The 16124-nt window shown below is 45.5% G+C and overlaps 1 protein-coding gene across 2 annotated transcripts in view; it reads left to right on the top strand.

Annotated features, from left to right (window-relative positions):
- Positions 1–16124, top strand: part of SLC1A3 (solute carrier family 1 member 3) — a 77665-nt gene that overhangs the window by 17817 nt on the left and 43724 nt on the right. For both annotated transcript variants that reach the window (XM_083154699.1, XM_083154709.1), the window contains exon 3: positions 4019–4156. In XM_083154699.1, coding sequence (XP_083010825.1) covers positions 4019–4156 — 138 coding nt within the window. The remainder of the gene's footprint in view (positions 1–4018; positions 4157–16124) is intronic.

Raw genomic sequence — 16124 nt, 5'->3', positions numbered from 1 at the left:
GGCGTTTAGGGGCACTTACACTGGAAGGGCTTAAACGCCCGCACCCCCTTCCCGCCCCTTCCCGGCGCTTGAAGATGACAGCGCGATGTCATCTTCAAGCGCCGATCGACGCCGCCGTACCCGGAACGCTGCTGGGGGCAGCCCAGCACTAAGGTAAGCTGTTAGGCTGCCCCCAGTCCCCGCGCGCACCCCCCCACCATTGGACAGGAGGTGAATGGATGCCGCACACAGGCATCCGTTCACCTCCCTCCCCCGCTGCTGTCTGCAGAGTATAGCAGACAGCAGCGCCGGCTGTCAGTGTCAGACTGACAATCCGTCCAACCTGCGGACGCTGCGGTCCGCAGGTTGGACGTTCCCCATTCATGTAAATGGGAGCCGGGTCATTCGACCCGGCGTTCCCATTTACACCGCCCTCTACCCAGGTCCTAGCCGTGTTCTACCCAGGTCAGGACCTGGGTAGAAGTCCCGTGTAAAGGGACACGGCGTTAGGGATTTACACCGCCGAAGATCCGGGTCTGACCCGCCGCTGACCCAGATTTTTCGGCGGTGTAAAAGGGGTATGACCCATACCGCGTAAGTACCCTATCACAGTGATAGGCAAAACCGATGCTAGTGGCTGCCAATCATAAAACCAGATAAACCCACTTTTATCCTAGCGTTGTGGTGAAAACAATGCTGATACTCTAGGGTGCCATGATTCCAGAAAATCTGGAAAAACACTGGTGTAAATATCTCTGATTATCGTGTAAAAAAACAGAGTAACATGTTTCGGCATGCTTTAGGAATATGTGAGCTTACAAATCTCTTCCTAAAGAATTTACTAATTCTTTTTTACACTAATAGGACAGATGCCCTTATTCAGCAGGAGTTGGAAATCTGCAAAAATCACATAGATAGATGCAGAGATCTTAAACTGTGGTCACACTGGGGAAAATGTGACCGCAGTCTAATATAGAGGGTACTTACACACAGTGAGATTTCTGTTATAGAAGCAAAATCGAATAGAAAATCGAATGGGAATTGTATGGTTTTTCTACAATCGATGCAGAATCGATCCCGATGCGCACTCCTGTGTAGTGTAAACCGAATAGCAGGCAAGATTATATAGTACAGATCTGTATTACATAGTCAAATCGAATGTGAACACTGGAACCAACCCAGGTCCATGCACAGACCCAGATCAAATAGGGGTGGAATAGAAAGTGAAATCTCACCATGTGTACGCACCTTAAGGCACAACAGGGAGCAGCGTTGCGCTAGTGGAGACGGAGCATTTTGGGGGTAGCCACAGCAATAGGTGCCGATTCTGTGGGTGCTCAAGGGCCCGAGCACCCACGGAATTTGATTAGCACCCACGGGCCTGAGTCCAGCTGCTGGGCCGCCATATTAACTTGCTAATTTGCGGCTGCAGCACCCACATCGCTGGACCGCCACCTGGGAAACAGTATGCCGGGAAGAGTGTATTCTGTCCGCAAAGTACCTGCACTGTGGGGGCATTTATGTACCTGCACTGTGGGGGCATTTATGTACCTGCACTGTGGGGGCATTTATGTACCTGCACTGTGGGGGCATTTATGTACCTGCACTGTGGGGGCATTTATGTACCTGCACTGTGGGGGCATTTATGTACCTGCACTGTGGGGGCATTTATGTACCTGTAATGTGGGGGCATTTATGTACCTGCACTGTGGGGGCATTTATGTACCTGCACTGTGGGGGCAATTATGTACCTGCACTGTGGGGGCATTTGTGTACCTGCACTGTGGGGGCATTTGTGTACCTGTAATGTGGGGGCATTTATGTACCTGCACTGTGGGGGCATTTATGTACCTGCACTGTGGGGGCATTTATGTACCTGCACTGTGGGGGCATTTATGTATGTGGAACTCTGTTGCCGTAATTTGAATATTGGAGACAACTGTGCTCCGTAATATAAATTGGTATTATTTTGTGGCCACACCCCTTGCCCATGAAACCACGCCTCTATATTTTTGGCTTGAGCACCCACCAGCAAAAACATAAATCGGCACCTATGGCCACAGCGGCTGTGTGACATCACACTCAGCCTCTGCGACTCAAAACATGGTGGCCCCGTGTATATGCATGCATGGTAATATACGAGTTCTTCATTGTATAATGAAGCGCTCGCATAATGGCAATTCAATCGCATTGCAGGTCTTACCCCCCAACCCATGGGTTGTGATTCTTTGTTCGACCATAGAATGGTCGACAGTCATTAGGTCGGCACCGTCGGGTCGACATACAGGAAGGTCGACAGGGTCTAGGTCGACAGGGGTCTAGGTTAACATGGGTCTAGGTCGACAGGGGTCTAGGTCAACACATGCGTTAGGTTGGCATGGGTTAGGTCAACAGTCAAAAGATCGACATGGTTTTTTTTTACTGGGTTTTTTTTTACCCGAATATCGACACAGTCGGCATGGACACAATTTTAAGTGCACTGCTTCACCTCGCATCACTCGCTGCACTCGCTTCGGGCATGGTGCCTCGCTATGCTTGGCACACTGTTTTATTCTCCCACCACACCCTAGTGTATATGTCGGCTCTAAAAACAATAAAATAAAACCATGTCTACCTTTTGACTGACGGCCTAGCCCATGTCGACCTAACGCATGTGTTGACCTAGACCCCTGTCGACCTAGTCCCTTGTCGAACTAGACCCCTGTTGACCTTGACCCATGTCGACCTTCCTGTATGTCGAGCCAACAGTGTCGACCTGTTGACCATCCTATGGTCGACCATTCGATCATATCCCACCCCAATCTCCCGCCACGGGTTGTAGTTAAGTGAATCCTCGCAAAACTATAACCCGTTCTGAATGAGGGCAAGAGTCACTTGTGTTTTTGCAAATGAACCTTATTACCTCGAAAATGTTGAAAATGTTGTCAGTTTATCACTAGTAACAAGTAACTTTAGTGAATTGACTTAAAGATTTTAAAAGTTATTTTAACAAGAGAAAAATGAATGTACTAATACTAAAAGATTGTAAAAAAAAAAAAAAAAAGAATAATTGGACAAACATTTCTTCATTATAATTGCAGTAAAATCAAGACCTTTTATGTTAATGAGTTCCTCAGTAGACGAACTTTGATGTTGGAAATGCTGTACTTGTTTGGGAATTTGATGTTTAAGACTTGCTTTGTGTAGAGAGATGCATTAACAATCGATTAGCTCATAACTGATTTTTTCCAAGCACGGCCTGTAATGTGGCAGTTGGGAGCTGATTGGAGAAAAACAGTGAATTAACAAAACAAAATGTGTTACTGGTGTAATAGGAGAAATCTCTGACCCCATACTCTGAAGGTGCAGATACAGGAACAGGCATCAGAGTGACTGTGTGGGGGGATGATCTAAGCCAGGCATGTCCAACGTTGGCCCTCCAGATGTTGTGAAACTACACATCCCAGCCAGGGGCGTAACTATAACCACCGCGGGGGGGCGCTGTGCATGTGGGGGCGCCGGGGGCTGCGGTGCTATAGTTACCCCCCCCCAATCCCCCGCAGACTTACGTATCTCGCTGGTCCCGGCGGCTCCATTCTTCTGATGAGGACCACCACAAAATGGCCGCCCCCATATAGCACACTGTTCTCTAAAACTGTCTGCTGTATGGGGGCGGCCATTTTGTGGTGGTCCTCAGCAGAAGAACGGAGCCGCCGGGACCAGCGCAGCGCGATAGGTAAGACTGCGGGGGAGGGGGTTAGCATAGGCGACGGGGCGGCGGGGGGGGGGTGCTTGACGGGGCGGCGACGGGGGGTGGGTATGGGCGCCCCCCCTCCCCTAACGGCGAGGGGGCGCCCAAAACGTAGCTACGCCACTGATGCTAAAACTATTGCAAAGCATGCTGGGATGTGTACTTTCAAAACATCTGGAGGGCCAACGTTGGACATGCCTGATCTAAGCCTTGGTCACCAGAATAGTTACACTTATAATAAGGGCTGTTGTTGCTTGGATGTATGGGAATCCTTTGTCCCAATATGACTGTTCTTATGGTTGCTTACAGGTATTATCCTGGGATTTTCTGTCCGATCGTATAAAATGACCTTCCGGGAGATCAAGTACTTCTCCTTCCCAGGAGAACTGCTGATGAGGATGCTACAGATGCTGGTCCTTCCCCTCATTGTGTCCAGCTTGGTTACAGGTAAGGTGAACCACGTCCCTATTTTTATGAATTATCCCTTTGGATCCATTTAAGAGGCAAATGCAGAAAGAAGCCCATAGTCCACTATCTAAAGATAGCATTACCTACTGAGTCCAAGCTCAATGTATTGCACTCCTTAGCTTTGTACATATGGAAATGGGGACAAACACCAATGACCAGATTTTTGGGAGTTTTGGCCACATTTCTGGTTTAGTACATCCTGAGGAATGTGTTATTTGGCCAATGTTGCTATGATTGGCTGCACTATTACAGTGATTATAAAAGTGCACTTCATAAATGAGACAATTTGGAGGCAGCTACTGTAGTTTGTGATCTAAACTTAAATGCAGGCTATCGATTATTATCTATTGACAATATTGAGCCATGGGGAAATTTGCAAATAAAAAAAAGGGGCATGGCCTCACTGCAACGGACGGGAAGGCAGGATTTGATGGACGCATGCGTTACACTAGGCACACACTTCACACACACATAGTAAAAACAGGGACAGTGCACGTCAAAAATTTAGGGGAAGGGGCATGGCCACATAATAGTACCAATACTCATTACACCACACAGTACTGTCCTATATTCACATTACGCCACACAGTACTGTCTTATATTCACATTACACCACACAGTACTGTCTTATATTCACATTACACCACACAGTACTGTCCTATATTCATATTACACCACACAGTAATGCCACTTATACACATATAGATAGAGTTCCCTAGGCACACTGTGCCAGGTAGAGCCCCATGGACACACAGCACAAGGATTACGCACACCGTAATGCCTATTACACATTATGCCGCAAACCATAATGCCCATTACACATTATGCTGCACACCGTAATGCTCGTTACTTATTATGCCACACATTGTAATGCCTGTTACATTTTATACTACACACTGTGATGCCCATTACATATTATGCCACACACCATAATGCCTATTATATTTTATGCCATACACTGTAATCCCAATAAATATTATGATTCACACTGTATTGGCCATTACATAATATGCCACACACCATGGGGGTTATTCTAGTTCACTCACAAAGGCACAATCACTCTCTAATGGACAAAACCATATGCACTGCAGGTGGGGCAGAGAGAGTTAGATTTGGGTGGGGTTTGTACTGCAAACTGATATCTATATTGCAGTGTAAAAATAAAGCAGCCAGTATTTACCCTGCACAGAAACATTAAAACACCAAAATCTAACTCTCTCTGCACATGTTACATCAGCCCCACCTGCAGTGCACATGGTTTTGTCCATTAGAGAGTGATTGTGCCTTTCCGAGTGAACTAGAATAACCCCCCATATGCCTATTATATTTTATGCCATAGACCATAATGCCCAAAATATTATGCCATACACCGTAACGCCTATTACATATTATGCCAAATACCGTAATGCCTTTTACATATTATACCACACACCGTAATGCCTATTACATATTATACCACACACCGTAATGCCTATTACATATTATGCCACATGCCAAAATTGCCAGCGGGTTACATGCTCGTTACCCAGGGGGATTATATGCTTATTGCTGCAGGGAATTACATGCTTTTTGTCAAGGGGAGTAATTACATGCTTAATGCCACGGGGTGGAGGTAGGGGGTTACATGCTCATTGCCCGGGGATGCGCTGCAGGCTTGTAGGGGAATAGCGCAACCAGCCATCAGTTATGGTATAGATCATAGACAATGTCTAGATCGACAGTCACTAGGTCGACCACTAATGGCCGACAGTGACTAGGTTGACACAAATAATGGTTGAAATACCCTAGGTCGACATTGATAGAAGGTTGACACAAGCTTTTAAAAAACACAGTGAAAAACTCATGTCAACCTTATTCACGTCAACCTTAAGCTTGTGTTGACCTTCTGTCAATGTTGACCATTCTTAGGTGTTGCCCTAGCCACTGTCAACCCAGGGACCGCATAACAATTTATCAATGAGTTTTATCATACACAATAGGGGAAAATGACTAAGATGTGTATTCTACTTCACATGTGATGTTGCTATGGGAAACCAATCAGATCCTGTCTACTACCATCTAGAGCAGTGTTTTTCAACCAGTGTGCCGTGGCACACTAGTGTGCCTTGAGCTGTTCTCAAGTGTGCCCCCACATCTAGAGATGCCCAAACCCATTTACAGCCACCACCAGTTTAAATGTTATTTACTGGTCTCTTATTTTCATGTAAAGGGCCAATGTAGTTTATTTTTGTTACCTGTGGGGACCAGTGTGATTGTTTTTAATGTGGGGGCCAATAGGTTTGTTTTTCTCCTGTGGTGGCCAATGCGTTTTGCCCTGTGGGGATCTCATGGTGTGCCTTGGCAATTTTAAAGTCTTATTTAGTGTGCCGCAAGGTAAAAAGGTTGAAAATCACTGATCTAGAGGGTGCTAAATAAATAAGAAGTAGGTTCTCATTGGTTGCCCATAGCAACATCACATGTAAAGTACAGTAGAATACACATCTTAGTAAATCCCCCCCCAATGGGTTTGAAAAATATGTCTCTTATGAACAAATAGGAGTAAAGGCTTAATGAAGGAGTGAGATGTATTTTGCTGTATACAGAATGACCATGGAGGGTGGTTTTAGGGTTGGATGTGAATATGCAAAAATAATAACATGAAACGAATGATAAACTCCTGCTTGCATTGATTGAAAATGTAGCTGTTAGATCGGATTAGTTCGACATACAGTCCAGCACACCCTATAGTGCACATATTCTCAAAGTCGGTCCCCCGGACCCCACACGGTGCATGTTTTGCAGGTCTCCTCACAGAATCAAGTGAAATAATTAGCCCCACCTTTTAAAATGTGTCAGTCAGTAATGAGTGCACCTGTGCACCTGCCGGATGACCTGGAAAACCCGAACTGTGTGGGGTCCCAAGGACTGAGTTTGAGAACCACAGCTGTAGTGAGCTGGACAAACTGTTGTCACATTTTCTGGAACTGAAGTGACGGAAACTCTAAACTTACATAAGACCATGAGTATCTGCAGTGTCATGTCCTCAACATTCAACCACGGATGGACGCAGTGCAGCGGAAACACCCTCAATGGATGAACCATTTTTTGGCATTGGCTCTTTCAGGAATTCTCATTGTCCAATTTATTTTTTCTGTTCTCAAAATGAGCTGGAACCAGAGTGATTTAGACCGTGTGAATTACTTGATACATTCCCGAAAGCAAAAGGGGTGGACATAACCTCCCCCTTCTCTGCCCAGCCATAGCGACACCTAAGTATTCTAATTCATGTTCCTTAAACGGCTGACCTGAACTGACCTCAGCGAATGGGGAAAAAAACTTCAATATTTTGGTCTCTTTCCACCGCTCCATAAATGGACCAACCAGAAATATAGGATGACATCATTTACATCCTCCCTGGGTGTTCTTACGGGATGCGGTCATTTGGTCTACAGCATGATGGTCGACAGTCATTATGTCGACACCATTATGTCGACATGGTTCTAGTTCGAAAGGTCATTAGTTCGAAAGGTCGTTAGTTTGACAGGTCATTAGTTTGACAGTGTCTAGGTCGACAGTCAAAGGGCGTGGTGGGAGAATAAAATAGTGTGCCCGACGCATTGCGAGCGCTGCGAGGGCATACGGTGCACTTTAAACTGTGTCCATGTCGACTGTGTTGACATTTAGGTAAAAAAACTGTGAAAAACCCCATGTCGACCTTTTGACTGTCGAATTAGACATTGTCGAACTAATGACCTTTCAACCTAGAACCATGTCGACCTTTTCCCATGTTGACCTAGACCCATGTCGACATTTACCATGTCGACCTAATGGTGTCGACCTAATGACTGTCAACAATCATGCTGTAGACCAAATGATCCCGACCCGTTCTTACTGTACCCATTTTTTGTGGTGGCAGCTTAAAAAAACAAACCGAAAAAATTTTGTTCCTAGGGTTTTATATATTTATTACAAGTTATTTTACGTATATTAATACATTTACTATATACATTGATTATATACATTTACCAAGATGGGAATTCTATTGAAAATGGGGTGTTGCCCGTAGCAACCAATCAGATTCTATCTGTTATATTCTATACGGTGATAAATAAATAAGAACTCCCATCTTAATAAATTTACTGTATTTTGTCTGTCTGTTATTATTACCGTCTTGTTTTATTAATATTTTGTTTCTAACTGTAAAGTGCAACGAGATACGCTGGCACTAAACCAGTCATTGTTATTAACCCTCTGAATGCCAACATCTCTGTGAGAGATGCACAAAATACCCGCTAGAAATGCCAGCGTCGCTCACATTTGTTATATAAAATTTAAATAAAAAAAGTTGTGTAAAAAAAGATGACATTTCCTATACAAGGTAACATTACCGGTCATTATGATGAATACAAATGTTTGCTTGGCAATTTTCACACCTATTTTGACAACTTCACTTGGCACTCAAAGGGATAATGTAGCCAAGGCATTATTTTGAGTACAATAGCTATAGCAGGAGAAAAATACATAGTCTTCCCCAGCACACTGAATGACATCGGACAGATGTCATCCAGTGTGCTGGGGGAAACAATGTATTTTTCTCTTACCCAGTATAACCCCTTCATTTCATGCACCTGTGTGATATCACTAGACTAATACCCCTTTCACATCGCAAATGCCGGGATTTGGACAAGGGTCACGACCCGCCATTTGTGAGATGAAGCTTCCCGTAGCAACCCGCCAATAAGCCAGGTGGCTGATGTCACCGGATAGGGGGGGGGGGGGGGCTGGAGAGGTAGCGCATCACCAGGGGGCAGAGGAGGAGGCAGCGCTTGGAGCGGACGTTGCCTCCTCCCAATAGTGTGAACACACTATTCGTTTGCTCCACCCAGGTTACCTGTTCACACTGCCCAGCAACCCTGGTCAGACCTGATTAAAGCCCTTCTTTCACACCGCACAGGGACAGGGTTATTTGTGCGGCGTGAAAGGGGTATATGTCAGTATTTGCCACCATATATATAACTATAGTAGGGTGATTCAAGTTTCCTCTGGAGAGCAGCACAAGGGTTTTGCTTTCTTTCATTTCTTTTCACTTGCATATCTAGGCACTGGGAGGAGAATTATAGGTTAGAACATTTATGCTGATTACATATATAACAATATGTGTGCCCAGCGATGTCAGGAGTGACGGGACCCAGCAGGGCTGCCGGCAGCGACGAGCGACAATGCAGGATGGGGTGGGGGGAGTGCTCTCGCTAGCGTTATATCCCGTCGCTTATGCCTGATGAGCGATTAACTAGATTTATCCAGCATGCTGGATATTAATCGCCAGGATAGCAGCACGCTACACGTGGAGCGATGTAGGAGAATTTTCTTAGGCTGTGTACACATGGGGGCGATTATGTCTAATATCGCGGGCAATATGGTCGCCGAGGGACCATATTGCCCGTGATGGGAGTGTGCACCGGTGATATATCGTTTTATCCCCCATAGTGATCGCTGGTCGCAGGAAACAGGAACCAGGTCGACCAGCTGATTTCCACTGCCAGGCTCCCCCCGGCAGTTTCTTTTTCATCAGCGACCATCTCTGGTCGCTGATGCAAACGGGACACTGAGCGGTATATCGCTCATCGCGAGCGATATATAACTGAGTAATATATAACTGAGCAATATATATCACTCAGCGATATATCCCCCCGAGTGTACAGGGCTTAAGTGATCTAGTGAGATCGCTTAGACACTGCACTGAAATCGCCCCTTTAGAGTTTTTTTGTAACAGAATAGGGCTGACATTGTTTTATTTTGGTTGCCAAATGTATTATTTTATTTATATATTTACAGTTTATTATATAGCGCAGCAGATTACATTGCGCTTTACAATATTAAACAGAGATAAAACAAACTGAGTAGTAACAAACCGACATAGAGGTAGGAGGGCCCTGCTCGCAAGCTTACAATCTACGGAGAGGGATACATAAGGATAGGAGTCCATAGCATGGCAGTCCCACCAGATTACAAGACAGTCCTGATGGGAGATATGAATGCTACTGGAGGTAAATGGGGGGTTCCAGAATATGATAAACTGCCTGAACATGGCATAAACTTGGGTGCAACAATGTGTCCGCTACAATGCAGCTTGTTTGTCCTAGAGAGAAACTAAGTAGGATATACATTGGAAATAAATGCTACATAGTTTCTAGTAAAGCTTCGCATTATTTTAGTTCTGCGATTACCTAGCATCCTAAATGGGACAGTTATAAATCAGACCTTGCTCGCCGCCGTGAGTGTAATGGGTGGAGGGAGTGAGGTGTCAGGACTGCAGAATCTATAACACACGAGGAAAAACGCAGCTTTTCAGCAAAACATGGATAACGAGTTTGATGTCAATTTAGCATAATGGATTCACTCATGTTGGGGCTGGTAATGTGACATTTGTACTGGGTACATTAATATTCCATTATTGCTGGACAATTACTAGGTCGGACCACAATAGTGGGAGTGGAAGCAGACACCCACACTTGCTGGTATCCTGCATATATAGATGGTATCAGCAACGATGTAGAGAAAGAACCTGTTATATGGGAATTTATGCTGGCTGGGGGCTGGCTGGGGGCTGGCTTACCAGGGGCCGCTTGCTGAAATGACTAAACAGCAGTATATAAGAAAGTATCCTACAGTGTATTTCTGGTGTATGCCTGCCCCTATGGGGCTATAGATTGTAAGCTTGCGAGCAGGGCCCTCCTACCTCCATGTCGGTTTGTATCTACCCAGTTTGTTTTATCACTGTTTCCAAGTGTAAAGCGCAACGGAATCTGCTGCGCTATATAAGAAACTGTAACGGAATCTGCTGCGCTATATAAGACACTGTAACGGAATCTGCTGCGCTATATAAAACGCTGTAACGGAATCTGCTGCGCTATATAAGACACTGTAACGGAATCTGCTGCGCTATATAAGACACTGTAACGGAACCTGCTGCGCTATATAAGACACTGTAACGGAATCTGCTGCGCTATTTAAGACACTGTAACGGAATCTGCTGCGCTATATAAGACACTGTAACGGAATCTGCTGCGCTATATAAGACACTGTAACGGAATCTGCTGCGCTATATAAGACACTGTAACGAAATCTGCTGCGCTATATAAGACGCTGTAATGGAATCTGCTGCGCTATATAAGACACTGTAACAGAATCTGCTGCGCTATATAAGACACTGTAACGGAATCTGCTGCGCTATATAAGAAACTGTAACGGAATCTGCTGCGCTATATAAGACACTGTAACGGAATCTGCTGCGCTATATAAGACGCTGTAACGGAATCTGCTGCGCTATATAAGACACTGACGGAATCTGCTGCACTATATAAGACACTGTAACGGAATCTGCTGAGCTATATAAGACACTGTAACGCAATCTGCTGCGCTATATAAGACACTGTAACGGAATCTGCTGAGCTATATAAGACACTGTAACGCAATCTGCTGCGCTATATAAGACGCTGTAACGGAATCTGCTGCGCTATATAAGACACTGTAAATAAATAAATATCAACGGGTGTATAATCATCTTCGGTTGTCTGACAGGATATATGAAGGATATAACAGACAGTATTGGAGGTGCCAGTGTGTTTCCCTGGTATTTAAATACTTACAGTAGAGGCTCATGTGGAGTGGCTACAGTGGCGTAACTATAGCTCCGCAGCCCCCGCGGTGGCGGGGGGGCACAGAGAAATTGGGGGCGCCACCAGGGGGGCTGCGGGGCTATAGTTACCCGCAGTCTGCATCTCGCCCGGCTCTCTGTCGGGACCTTCCTGACGTCACGGTCCCGGCAGGCTCCTGCTGCAATGAAAACTGACAATTAGAAAATGGCTGCCCCCATACTGCAGACAGTTTTCTGTCTGCAGTATGGGGGCAGCCATTTTCTAAGAGTCCGTTTTCATTGTAGCAGCAGGAGCCGGCCGGGACCGTGACGTCAGGAAGGTCCCGACAGAGAGCCGGGCGAGACGCAGACCGCAGGTAAGAAGGGGGGGCAGGTTAGGTGCGGCGGGGGGGGGGGCACCCCCCACGTGTGGCGGGGGGCGCTAAATAGTTAGTTACGCCCCTGAGTGGCTACAACACCATATTGCATGGAGTATGGGTAATTGTGTCGACCTTAATTAGGTCTACATGCACTGAAGGTCAACAGGAATTAGGTCAACATCTGAAACATGTTGACGGGTCGGAAGGACGACACAATCAATAGGTCGACAATAGGAAGATCGACAGTCAAATGGTCGACATGCTTTTTTCATGTTTTTTGTCCTGGATGTCGACAGTCTTAAGTGTGCCATGGCCCCTCGCATGGGTGGCTGCACTCACCATACTTCGGGCATGATGCCCTGCTGCACTCGGAACACTATTTTATTCTCCTGCCACGCCGTAGTGAATGGTCGGGCAAGAAATACCGTCTGTCGGCAAATGTCAGCTGTCAACTTTATCACTGTCGACCTAATGCTTGTGTCGACCTTCAAACCCGGTCGACCTTACCCGTGTCAACCTATTTCAGGTGCCGACCTAAGGCCCATCGACGTTCAATGCATGTCAACTTAAATAGAGCCAATCCAATGACCTATCCCGTTGCACGGTGATGTATCTCGCCAGGTTCCACTTTGCACATGATCAGAAAGTGAATCTACGCAGCGGAGCCTTTTCCTGGTATTTATAAAGAATAAAACGTAATGGAACAGAGGGGGGGGGAGGGGCTTCTTAACCCTTTGAGTGCCATCGTTGCTGCGAGATATGTGCAAAGTATCCGCTGAAGATGCCAGGGCCGCGGTCGAGGAATATGAATCACTTTAGTAAACGTACAGGCGCCTGTGGGTGTGAATCAATGGATCGACATTGTTAGTCGACAGTAAATAGGTCGATGCCAAATTACATTGAATCTTTGCCAAGTCTGTCCGTGTGTACGCACCTTTACTATTCCCCACAGATGTCAACATCAATGGCAGATCAAGCAAAATGTGAGAAAACATGTGAAAGGCCCCCATGTATTGATCATTGTGCCTGCTGACCTTAAGAAATGTTCATCTGTCAACATTTTTTGGACCTGCTGTACTAATTCATGTCGACCACTTGGTGTCGACCTATTGGCTGTCGACACAGATTTATCATCTGGTCACCTGGGCATGTTATAGCAATGGTAGACGTAGGCCACATGCTCTCATTGTCTTGTAAGACAAGATGGTTCTCTATAATGGTGGCAATCATACCCATGAGCTGCTTCCTGACACCAAGGTGTGTGGCAAGACCATGATGGGCTCTGTAAATGACCTCTGTGGGCACACAGCTGGTGGACATTAGCCAGGGACCAGGCGGCTCATAGCTAGGCTTACGTCCCATAAGGCTACGGACATGCCATATTTGTTGATGCTCTCCGGTTGGTTTCATGCACTGTGATTGGCCAAATCTGCTTAGATTTTTATCCTGCCATTTGAGTAATCATTGTACAACAGGTCGACATGTCAATAGTTGACACACAAAAAATGACGACACACGTTTTTCATGATTTATTATTTTTTTAAATCAACTTGTGCCGAGGGTAGAAAGGCACCGTTCCCGAAGTAAGGGGACGCAGTACACTAATACGATGTCCGTGTTGACATATGCCGACAAACAGCATGTCAACCTTTTTCTATGTTGACGATTTACATATCAACCTTTCGTTTTTGTTGACCTTTTGTCCATGTCAACATAGACCATATTGACCTTTTTGATGTGTCGACCTATCGTCTGTCCACCAATAATACTTGACCTATATTGACTGTCGATCTAGCCGCTGTCAACCTAATTATCTACACACACTGACCATTCACCACTAACTGCCTTACCAACCCCTCCCTCAGGACATCGACAAGCACTGATAACCTTGCTTGGCTTTCTCCATTGTTGCCACCACCACCCAGGGAAGAGGGGGGGGGCACATGGGCAGTATGACTGGAGAGTCCCTTAGCGCCCATACACGTCTGTTTAGCAGCATTACAAGGGGAGATACATAGCCTAGGGCACCCGGGACCTGTAATCAGGCCATGCTTTTCAGTCCAAGATGGCGGAAGTGAAACTTCAGTACTTTTAGCCTAATTCAGCATAGATCATGTTTCTGAGAAACTCTAACAGATCGCTATCCACTCACAGATCCATATACGCAAATCCCAAATCATCGAACAGTTTTTGCTGTCTGTGTAAATGTGAGTAACTCTGAAGCTCCTTCTAATCTGCGACAGAGACAGGCTGAACGAGGCCAGCATTAACATCACAGACCCACGCCTGCGTTTCGCTGTCAGACCCAGGAAACAACAAGTTTCCACCCCCAAACTTCATGTCAAACAAACCGCGTCTCTTTTGCGTCTACGATCCATATACGCATTTTCTGCTGATATTTCCCCTCACTCATGCACATTGCATATGGCACGTGTGTTAATACATGCTTTATTCGGTATGAACAGTTCACAGCGGCCATCTTGAATAAAAAAAAAGAGGCTGATTCTCCCCTGGGAGATGGATGAGATAAGGGAAGGAGATGCTAGTGGTAGGGGATTGAGGTCGTGTCATGTTTAGAATTTTTTGGTACCAATCAGGAAACGAAACGTTAGCGTCATTTATCCTTTTCCATATATATTTTATTTATTTACTTAGTTTCTTATATAGCGCAGCATATTTGTCCTCCATTGCGCCCATAGTGTCATGACTTTAGCCATTATGTACAATAACTGACATTTGTATACATGATATATATTATCATATTAACACCATAGTTACCTCCCCTCCTGCATTCTGCAGGAGACTCCCTGAAAAAACAGCAATCTCCCTCTCTCCCTCATTAGTCTAGCAATCTCCCTCATGTCACCTAGCCCACATTACACTGTTACATCATAGTCGCCTACCCTCCTGCATTCTGCAGGAGACTCCCTGACATAGCAGAAATCTCCCTCTCTCCCTCATTAGTCTAGCAATCTCCCTCATGTCACCTAGCCCACATTACACTTTTACAATTTTTGGGGAAAAAGGAATGAGAGATAGATACATTTACAATGAATCATCAGCACCATTTCCCAGCACTTTACCAAGTATAGTAGCTCTTACTAACTGCTTTGCGGCTCATCTACATTTGGATATAAGTCATTTTCAAAGATTCCCCTCAGATGTAGCAGTACACACCCACGCTTCTAGGTGCCACGTTCACAATCTCTTTTCACAATCTCTCCATATATAGAACTAGACACGCCCTTTGGGTGGAGCATGACACGCCATCTCAATGGGGCGCTGTGCAAAATTCTACTACCAACTATAATCTCGCTGAAACTAGTTTCCAAAAGTAGGCAAATATGGGTAACATACATTTCTAATTGATCACATTTACCTAGAAGTTTCTATAATGCTTTGGCATCCAGTACTAATTCATGTCAGCAGCTGCTCACTGGGGTCACTGAGTCCAGGCTATATATTCCTCTGTAGCATAAGCTCGGAGTCCTGGATCAGGTTCAGTCTCAGCTGTTTTGTCATTTTACACCTCAGTCAATTTGCCAAGTATGTAAAAACATATATGATGTATATTATGTTGCCATTGTAAAGCCGTGCAAGGCATTGGTGTAAGGGGCTGTATCAGATAGCTATGGAAGGGAAGTCCTTAAAATAACTTCATGAATGCTCAATTGTATTAAACTGTATAATGTCAAATGTAACATTGCACGAATGAACGCACCTGTGACGTGCGCGGATACAGAGCCTCTGAGGGTGCCGGGCACAACCCGATCAGTCATGGGGAGTCGGGGGGTTGTCCCGTCCGGGGTTGTTCTTCGGGGGGGGGGGGGGGATGCCTGTTATAGCTTTCATCAGGGACATGGGGAAGGGGAGATTACAGCCTCCCCGTGTGTTCCGGTTTTTATTACATGGAGGCTTCATTCTCTACACAATACACAAATCAATACATTAT

This window comes from Crinia signifera, chromosome 1, assembly GCF_055691185.1.
Source record: "Crinia signifera chromosome 1, ASM5569118v1, whole genome shotgun sequence".
In the NCBI taxonomy this organism is placed as follows: Eukaryota; Metazoa; Chordata; class Amphibia; order Anura; family Myobatrachidae; genus Crinia; species Crinia signifera.
Note: the sequence above shows the minus strand (reverse complement) of the source record. Positions and strands in the feature narration are given on the sequence as shown.